This window comes from Erythrolamprus reginae, chromosome 3 (assembly GCF_031021105.1).
Source record: "Erythrolamprus reginae isolate rEryReg1 chromosome 3, rEryReg1.hap1, whole genome shotgun sequence".
Classification (NCBI taxonomy): Eukaryota; Metazoa; Chordata; class Lepidosauria; order Squamata; family Dipsadidae; genus Erythrolamprus; species Erythrolamprus reginae.
The window spans coordinates 23,034,627-23,044,650 of NC_091952.1; the positions used below are offsets into that span (position 1 = coordinate 23,034,627).

Consider the following 10,024-nt stretch of genomic DNA (forward strand, 5'->3'; position numbering starts at 1 on the left):
CCCCCGAAGATTCAGTAGAGCGGTTCGGCAGGACAGCGAAGGATAAAATGCAGCTCATACTCTAAACTTAACAATATCTCTTTTCTTTTGGATTAAGAACCTAATCTCATATTCCTTTTAATGCCAAATCTAGAAATAAAGTCCAAGCTTTAATCCTTTGTACAGATACTTAGGAGTAAGTTCCCCTTCAATGGCTTTGTCAAGCTGGACCAACAATACAAAATCAAGGGTTAAATTTGCTGAATGAATGAAGCCAAAATCGTTTACATTGCTAGTATTTCCGGCTGGCTCAAGGAGGAGACTTAATGCCACCCTGCTACTTCTGCCTTAAAATGTAAGAAAGCCAGCAAAAAGGCAAGCAAGCAATAAGATACTTTCACGGCTAGGTTTTAGGAAAGGATGCATAGTGTATATTTTTTATTTTAAAAAAAACTTTTTACAAAGAATAAACCCAGAATGAATCCAGATTCACAACTGTGGTTTCATCCATTCAATATTACATTGGATTTCTTGCATAAATCAATCTCTTTCAATGCTGTGCATTTGTGTGCTTCACTAAAGTCAAATATTTCACATGCTTAAAACTGGAAGCAAAATTGGCACCGAAGTGTATGTAAAAACAAATGTCCTGGAGTTTGTGGTTTAAGGGAGAAAAGGCGTCAGGGGAAGAGAGAAGAAAAGTTTGTGATAGTATTGAGTTTTGATGTGCTTTCATACCTTAGCAGAAATTGTTTTCAGTTACATTGGAGGAAGTTATTGGGGTTAAAAAAAGGGTAAATCCTGGTTAGAAGTCTTTATTAACTGTTATATAGATGCAACCATATCCAGAATTGACATGTAGCTCTATATGCAACTTCTTAACAGACAAAAAGCGGCTATTACCATTTGAAATAATATATAAGTAGTCCTTAACTTACAACAGTTCATTTATTGGTGATTTGTAGTTACAACAGCACTGAAACAAGTGACTTACAGTACTGTATTACCATTTTTCACGCCTACAATTGTTGCAGTATTCCCATGTTCCCACGATCAGTATTCAGATGCTTGTTTATGATTTTTTTATGATGGCTGTGGTGTCCTGGACTCTCCTAATCACCTTTTGCAAACTTCTGTCAAACTAAGTTAAGGGGAAGCCAGGTTCACTTAATCAACATGCTACTAACAGAAGAACTGTAGCTATTCACTGAAAAGCCGTGGCAAGAAAAACTGTAAAACGGGGGCCAAAATTCACTTAACAAATGTTTTGCTTAGCAAAATAAATTTTGGGCTCAGTTGTGATCGTAAATCAAGGACGAGTTGGAGTAAATATTTCATCCTGTGAAGAACTCAGATTACGGACAATGGAAACTTGAGATAGCTCAGAAGATTGGTGTGGTATGCAAATTAGAAACATAGAAGATTGACGGCAGAAAAAAACCCCATGATCCATCTAGTCTTCCCTTATACTCTTTCCTGCATTTTATCTTAGGATGGATATATGTTTATCCCAGGCATGTTTAAATTCAGTTACTGTGGGTTTACCAACCACGTCTGCTGGAAGTTTGTTCCAATCATCTACTACTCTTTCAGTAAAATAATATTTTCTCACGTTGCTTCTAATCTTTCCCCCAACTAACCTCAGATTGTGCCCCCTTGTTCTTGTGTTCACTTTCCTATTAAAAACACTTCCCTACTGAACCTTATTTAACCCTTTAATATATTTAAATATTTCGATCATGTCCCCCCTTTCCCTTCTGTCCTCCAGTCTATACAGATTGAGTTTTATGCTTAAAGGTGGCAAAAGAGCTCACTATCTGAATGTCATCGTTGCCCTACAGTGTTCAGACAGTCAGAAAAAGTGAGGAGGCACATTTCAATCTCTCTGGGATTAAAAAACAATTCTCTAGCAATTTTCTGCCTACAATTTTCTGCCTCCACAAACCTTGGAACCGTGAGCACTCTGCTTAGATAGATAGATAGATAGATAGATAGATAGATAGATAGATAGATAGATAGATAGATAGATAGATAGATAGATGATAGATAAAAAAATCTATGGCAAATAAACCCTTTAATATCCTGATTCTAAAATCTGATTTACAATTGCTTCCTTCCCCAAGTGGCTATTCTTTCTCTACCCTTACGAACTCCCTCCCTTTCAGACTCCAAGAGTCTCTTCTGGTTTTTTTCATTTTTTTAACCGTACTTTACTATTGAAGATGACTTAGAAGCCACTTCTGATGTTGTTGACATTTTGTATTACACAATAGCTTTACACAACCTCCTTGAGGGCCCATCCTCCCCAGTCTGAAAAAAGAAAAAAACGCAGTGGGAGAAATTCATTGATATCAAATGCCAGGGGAACCCCCCCCCCCCCCCCCAACAAGGCTGCTGTAAAAATAATGATACACTGGCACTTGGACGTCGCACAGATGCCTTTTGGCTTCCTTATACCTAAGTAAGCATGAACATTACCCCCTCCGTTTTTGGGGATGCCCGGAGGGAACCTTAAGGGCAAGGGCTTCATGGGAGGATGAAAGCAACAGTTGCACTGTCATGACACAAGGTCCAGCCCTTTCATGTAGGCGTGGTGATGCTGCAGGCAACTATGAAAGGGACCACACTTGGGTCAGAGTGATGCAATAATGCTTTCATTATTTTGCTAAAAGCACTGGTATCTTTGCAGGGTACCAGGCTGAGAATCAGCCTTCCTTCCTTCCTTCCTTCCTTCCTTCTTTCCTCCTCCCTCCCTCCCTTCCCTCCCTCTCTCCCTCCGTTCCTTCCTTCCTTTTCAATTTTTTTTCACAGCTGCCCAATTCCAAACGTTATTTGGAATGTTTACCTTTTCTTGTAAAACCAGAGAATTAATAAATATTAGATAATATGAGAAGTAAATGTCAGAGAATCGGTCACAAAAGGAAAACCAAAAGACAGACCAGAATAAGGTCTTTGCTAAAACTCGATGTATGTATGTAAATATAATTTATGTAATAGTAAATAAGCACCATTAGATTTGTACTACAGGCACGTCACAAAAATGTCCAACTTTTATTTTAATGTTTTCTGTTTCTTTTCTGTGTGAGTTTGATTGTTTGTGTTTTGTGTGTTTAAATAAAGTTTACTTTTATATATATATACAGTATATAAAAAAGAGTTTTAGCCCACCCCGTCTGCTATCTTCTAACCATGCTCTTGAATAGAGCTCATTCATCCCCAGCCAGTCATACAAATGTTCAGTAACAATGTATGGGGTTTGCATTCAAACCTTAAAAGAGGCTAAGGTTGGGGGACAATAGATCCGGAATGGGACAACTTTGCCACAGCCAATTCCCCAGGGCCAAGTCTAGCTGCTCGGCTGCAAAGTTCTATTCATGTAATGGCCTTCACAGGTAAGGCTGCTCTGAGTCTTCGGAGAGGGGCTCATACAAATCTAATAAATTATTATTAATTATTATTAATTATTATTTTTCCGTCTGGATTCAACCATGTTCTGTGAAGAATGCTATCGCAATTATTGATGATAATGAGAGGAAACTCTAATCCTTGCCCACTGTCAATAGACATGAGCTGCTTCTATCGGGAAGACCTCAACACTAGGAAAAATTCAGTGATTTGTGTTTGTGTACATATGTATGTATGCAGCATTCCATTCTCACATCCTAAAGAAAAGTAGCAGTAGAATGATAGAAGAAAGGTTTAATCCAAGTAACATTTTTTTTTAGGTGTGCAACATGGTTTTATATTGCCAAGTGGTCTTTGGACTTTTGTCACAAGTTACTGTGTGGTATCTCTGGCCTTTTCCTACCTTTTTCTTCTGATGGGGTCAGGCAGGCACAATCAGGGCATATTGAGGATTCCCAAAGTACTTTATCCAATACTCTGATCCATGAACCAAAGGGTGCATTCCTCTAATAAACCCATCTCTGTCCATTCCTCTTTCTGAAGAGTTTTGCTTTCAAGTCATTTGACCGTGTTATGATGTAGGGAGCTCTGAGATCTACATTCGTGGTTTTTTTAAAAAAAAAAATATTTCATTTCCATGGGAGAATGAAAGAAAGGCTCAGTCCATTTCCCTAACCCTGTTATACCTAATATTGCTAATGTTGCTTAAAATCATAATGTTTTGTTATCTTTCCTAAGCATAGGACTAACAAAATGTAAAAGCCAAAGCTTTCATTGATAAGAGCATGCAGATAGCATAAATCAGAACAAAGTCTTCCCTAGTCTGCCTCCGGAAGAATGCAGATTTGCCCCATCTAAATGTATCATTCACTATTTTAATAACTGGTACTATTAAGGTGCAAATTGCAACTTTTAAATAATGATTGCTAATAGCCTTATGTTTACTGCCACACAAAGACTTTCATGAAAACAAATTCTGCATTATTCATTTCTACTTCCCACAAACAAAGTAGCTGCAGCTGGTTTGTCTCTCTTTTCTCTCTCTCTCTCTCTCTCTTTCTCTCTCTCTACTTTTTTCTTTTCTTTTCTTTCCTTTTCTTTCCTTTCCTTTTCTTTTCTTTCCTTTTCTTTCCATTCCTTCCTTCTCTTCTCTTCCCTTTCCCTTCCTCCCCTCTGTTATACTTTTAGGATTTTGCTTCTTAAAAGGGAATCCTCTCAGGCCCCCAACAGACATAGGATGGGGAACCAAAGGGCAGGGAGGAAGCAGAAAAGAAAACCATTAACTTCAGGTTTATATTCAGGAGCAATGAAAGCAAATTTACGGATGTACAAAATAAAATATGCACATCTCAACAAGCCCTGGGAGGAGAGAAGAGGGTACTCCTCTGGAATTGGGTTCCGAAAGCCATTTCCGATATAGAAAAATAAAAATGGACTTAACATGTCAATTCAGTCTTAGTCCTAGTTTTTACTTTCCTTCCCATTGCATTGGGTCACACAACAAGGCAATTCCCCAGAGCCACCTACGTTTTTTGTCATTGGGGAACAAAGTCCCTGGCTTGATTCTCCCCTTCCTCCCTTCTCCTCTATGTAATCTCATTGGCTTCTAGAGCATTTTCTGCTGTCTTGCATCCATGGGAGAAGAGGAGAATCGGGATAGATACTCTGTAAAGCAGCTTGGGCTCTTTCGGGATGGAGGATAGCAACAAGGCAGATGATACAATATGTCATTGCAAGTCAAGGTATGATGTAATGTCAGGCACTGGCCTAAAAATATCCAAACATCTGCTTAAAGAATTAGGCAGACAATAGAACAATTGCTGCTGAGAAAGGAGTCCTGAGGAACATGGGCATTTGACCCTGCTGTTTTCTCTGACTCAGAGTATCATTTCGGAAGATGCTTTTGTAAAGAGAGAAGGAATAAAGTGCCTTCCTCGTCCCCTTGTCCACTTACATTGCCTGATTTTCATTACCGCACTCTGTAAAATATAAGGTTGTCATGGCTTAAAATTAATTGGGGGGTGGGTGGGTAGAGGAATTGTCATGTTTCCAGAATCCAGCAGGCCATCCTCCTTGATTCGTTTGCTTGTTCTCTCTAACCTTTACGACGTTCATTAATCAGAGGAGGAACCTGTTTCCAAAGTAGATGCTTGGACGTAATTATTTACAGTTGTGCATCGGCTTTAAATCCAAGCCATAACCAAGACAGCTAAATCCAAAACCCCCCATCCCTTAACTTTCTTTCTTTTTATCCTCCCCCCGCACATCCTTACAGTCTCAAAAGTTGTAAACTGTTTTTGTTTTCCCTGAATCAAACCCAGTCAAATTCATAATCAGACAAAAGAATCAGACAGACCTTTCCCAAATGTGTAATTTTCTCTTTCCCCCTCCCTTTTGCTCTTTCTCCCTTTTGAAGAGAGGAAGATTAAAGGCTCAATAAAAGAAAGCCAAAGAGAGAATAGTTGTGCCAAACATCGGGATAATCAATTATTTCCTCCCCTTCCTCCTTCTTCTGTTCCAAGGCCACACTGTGGCACAGAGAATTTTGAGACGGTATTCAGCTCTTAAAACAGAACCTTTTATTCGTTGGAAGGCAGGAAACAAAAAAATAGTAACCTTACAACAATGGCTAAGCTACGATGTACACCCAGCTGTCCAGTTTAATCTTGCTTCAGGTGGACTCTTTAGAGAAAGAAACAACCTAAATTGTAAGGAAACCAGCTGAAACCATGCAAAAGTAGAAAACAAAAGAGCACCCGAAAGAAGACACTGTCGGAAGGGTATTCTGTAGCTGAGAAAATGAGGTGGGCCCAAGTTTTTCAAAGTATCCGTCTGGAAACCTTTACAAGAAATAAATGATCAAGGGAGCATAACCCTGGGCGCAGGCCAAGGATGGCATCACAGTGAATCAGCTGAGGAGATGCCATTAAATCACTTGGCCAGTATCATCTCTCCTCCTAGCCTTTCCTTCCCCTCGCCATCAATCCTGTTTCTTTCTAATCTTGCACATACTTTGAATGAAAAGCAATTTATTAAGAAAGACAGCCAAAGAGAGGAACATTTCGAAATGGCAGGTATGCTTTATAGATGATGAGTTTTCATGATAGCCGAAGTTACAAAAACACTCTATTCTTAGGACTTATTGGGTTTGGGAAGTTTAAAAACAAGAAGAGTCCTAAAGACCAAGGAATAATTCTTTTTTTTTTCTCCCCCCCAAAACCCCCACCCCCATTGCCTATGGAGAAGTCTTAAACTGCAGTACTTTACATTGCTGTGAAATAGATAATAGCAATACTAACAGTAATAGTCATGTATTATGTGCTTTGCAAATTACTTTATGTATTTTCTCTTTCACATACTTGTATGCGTATTAAACCCCAAATATGGAGAATGTGAACACACAAACACACACCACACACACCTATGACTGAACTGAATCATGTTCGTTAAACTTTCCCAAATCTTTTCCTTCCAAATTTAGTTTCAGCTTCGAACAATTCTCAAGCAGGACTTTACTACAGCCCATCACCCTGAACATCCAAATAGTTTCATGGGGAGGAAAGAGTTTGTTTGCTTTATTTTTTATTTTTTAAAAAAGAATCAACTTTCTTTGTTGTACAAGTTTAATCTAACTGGACACAATGACCAAACAAAAAAAAAGACCGGGATGGGGTAGGGGGCTAGATAAAAGAATAATCCCACCCACATTAAAGCCAAACAAGATAACAATTGTACTTGCGCTGGCTGGAAGAGTCTAGAGGGCAAGACTTGCGTCATTGGCACTCAGGTTACCATAGTGAGTGATTTATTGATATATATCAAGAATGAATAGATCAAAGGCATGAAGGTGACAGGTGATCAATCAAACGTCAAATCAAAGCTGGCAATCAACTGGAAAGCTGGTTGTTGGGTTTCTTTCCCCCCAACTCGCCCGGTGGGTGGGTCTGGGTGGCAGAGAAACTAAACTTCTTCCGCGCCTCTTTAGCTACCCCACCAACTCTTTCGGATCTCTCTCCAAGTACCACCGAACCAAACTTGAACTCACAGCCAGAACCAACGGGAAGACCGCCCTGGTTAGCACTTTCCCGGGCAGGCTAGCCAACAGCTCTCGGCCTCGGGAGCGTCCGCTGCCTGCCCACCCCACGCCCACCGTCCCCCCCCCAAAAAAGTTGAGTGGGATTCCTGCAAAATCGCAGGGATTCCGCCGCCTTTGGACCCACGCGCGGTCTGTTTGGGCCTCGCTTGGGGCAACTTTTGGCGGAACCGAGGCAAGCCGAGCCGCTCAGAGCCGAGCTGGATCTCCACGGGATTTTCTCCCCTTCCCCGCCCCCCCTGAGCTGCCCGCCGTCGACTCCCACCCCCCTTCCGAAAGCTCACTCGGCTTCCGGCCGGACTTTCGCTTTGCTTTCCCTTTCTTTTTCGCACGATCAAAGAGATCAAAGGGTTGAACTCCAACCGGCGGGTTCATCCGCAGCACGCCCGAGCTTCGCTCGCCTCCCCATCCGACCCACACACACACACGCCGAGCTATTTCTTCCGGGCGAGCATTTCAAACTGCAGCAAGAAACAAAGCTTCTTTACTCCCACCCCCCCCACAAAAAAAACCCGGGCACCGATGGAGGTCGCTTCCACCTCTTTGCCCCCCTCCCTACCCTAAAAGAAGAAGAAGAAGGGGGAAGAATCGCCCATCCTTTCCGGATGCCACCTGCCTTGCAAAAAAACCCCCACATGTCCAACGGTCCATCCTCACCCCACCCACCCACCCCCACAAAACAGCCGCGATGCCAAGCGGGTCGGGGGGGGGTGTGCCAAGACAGGCGGATGAGAAGGGAAAGCGGAAAAAAGTTCCCGGGTGGGGAAGGAGAGAGAAAGTTTAAAAGAAAACCGTAGCTTGGAGAGGGGGGGGGGAGAAATAAACGGGGCGAGGGAAACGCCAACCCCCCCCCGCCTTCTCTCTCCTCCCCCCCCCAAAAAGCGAAAGTGCAAACAAGAAAGTGGTTTCGCATCCCGTCCAAGTTTGTGGGAAAGAGGGCTCGGGGTGCGTGCGCGCGCGCATTTATGTGTTTGTGCTTATGTGTCAGAGCCAGACAACCCGAGCGGACGAGGAAAGAGAAAGAGGACTGCAAAAAAAGGGGGGGGGAATAAAAGGAAGGAAGGAGAAAAATAAACCAAGAGGCGGAGGTAAACCTACTGGCAAACCCGGGGCGCGCCAAGCCGCCTGAATCCCCGGCGCGCACCCACCGGAGCGAAATGTCTGAACGGACCGACCCGCCAGCCAAGATTCGGATTGGTGGGGTGGGGGGGAGAGGCGGGGAAGAGGAGCCAGCCGGGGCGCCTGGCCGTCTTTTTTTTCTTACCTGCCGCCCTTTTGGGTGCCTGCTGTTTCCGCCTTGGCATCGCTGTACTTTCTCCAAACCTCACTTCTCCTCTCTCTCTTTGCCCAGATCCGAAGAGCCGCTCCGTGGGCTGGCGGGGGTTTGTGTTTTCTCTCTCGCTCTCTCTCTGTCGCTCTCTCTTTCTCCCTCACTCTCGGCGGGCGCGCATGAGTGTGTGCGTGTGTGATTTTTTTTCCCCCTTCCCTCCTTTTTCCCTCCTTCAACCCCAGCGCCTTCGCTTTTTCTTCTTCTCCTCCGGAGCGCAGATCAACCTGTTCGGAGTCTTCTTTCGGGGGATGCGGAGGGTGGCAAGCTTTGTTTGGGCTCCCCCCGCCTTTTTACCCCCCTCTTTCTTTCTTACAACCCAAACGGCGCTGGGGGAGCCGAGGGGGGACCGCCTTTCCCGTCCCTCTTGTTTTGTTTGAACTGTTGCGAGGCTTCCTTTGATGCAGACATCCAGGCACATCCAAGGGATGGAACCCTCAGTTTGGCGCCGGGCAATTTTTTTTTCCTTTCGCTTTTTTTTAAAAAAGTGGATCGATATATAATAAAAACGGGATGCGTAAATAGTTCGGTTTGCCCGGCTGGTGAAGAGAGGGGGGGCTTTGCTATTTTCTCTCCCCCCCGGCCTTTTATTATGATTATGATTATGATTATGATTTCCCCTGCTCTCCTCTCCGCGTAGCTCTCTCTATGGCGGCTGGGCTGTGACTATCCGCCGAGAAAACTGCTGGTTTGCAGCCGCCAGATGCCGGGCTCGGGAGTGCTGTGGATGAGGACGGAGGGAGCTTCTCTCTCTCTCTCTCTCTCTCTCTCTCTCTCTCCGGGGTGGGAAGGAAAATCTGGGTGTTCGCACCCTCGCGCGTCCCCACGCACGCAACGCACCCTAACCCACATCCATATACCTCACCCCCCCCTACACACACGCGCGCACTCACAAATACACACACACACACAAACACACACTCGCCCGCGCGCCCGCACACACACAGGCAGGACGAGGCGATGCCAGGAAGCATCGATCCGCTGAGCAAACGGTGTATTAGCAAACCCCTCCTCCGCGACCCGATGACAGGATGAAATTTACTCCGAGCAGACAGAAGGCAGTCAGTTTATTAAAGAGACAGGACTTTGGCTGAGCGCAGACGTCTGGGCCGGAGGGGGGTGGGAGGGAGGGAGATGGGGTTCGAGGAGGGGGTGGGGAATGCAGCCGTTCCTCCGGAGCACCAACCTGTGTGCCTATTCCACATTCCCCTATCCCGTTT

The 10,024-nt window shown here is 44.0% G+C and overlaps 1 protein-coding gene across 1 annotated transcript in view; it reads right to left on the minus strand.

Annotated features, from left to right (window-relative positions):
• Positions 1–9,561, minus strand: part of TSHZ2 (teashirt zinc finger homeobox 2) — a 346,822-nt gene extending 337,261 nt beyond the window's left edge. Inside the window, exon 1 of the mRNA XM_070744598.1 lies at positions 8,742–9,561. Coding sequence (XP_070600699.1) covers positions 8,742–8,781 — 40 coding nt within the window. The 5' untranslated portion in view covers positions 8,782–9,561. The remainder of the gene's footprint in view (positions 1–8,741) is intronic.
• Between the last annotated feature and the right edge of the window lie 463 nt (positions 9,562–10,024).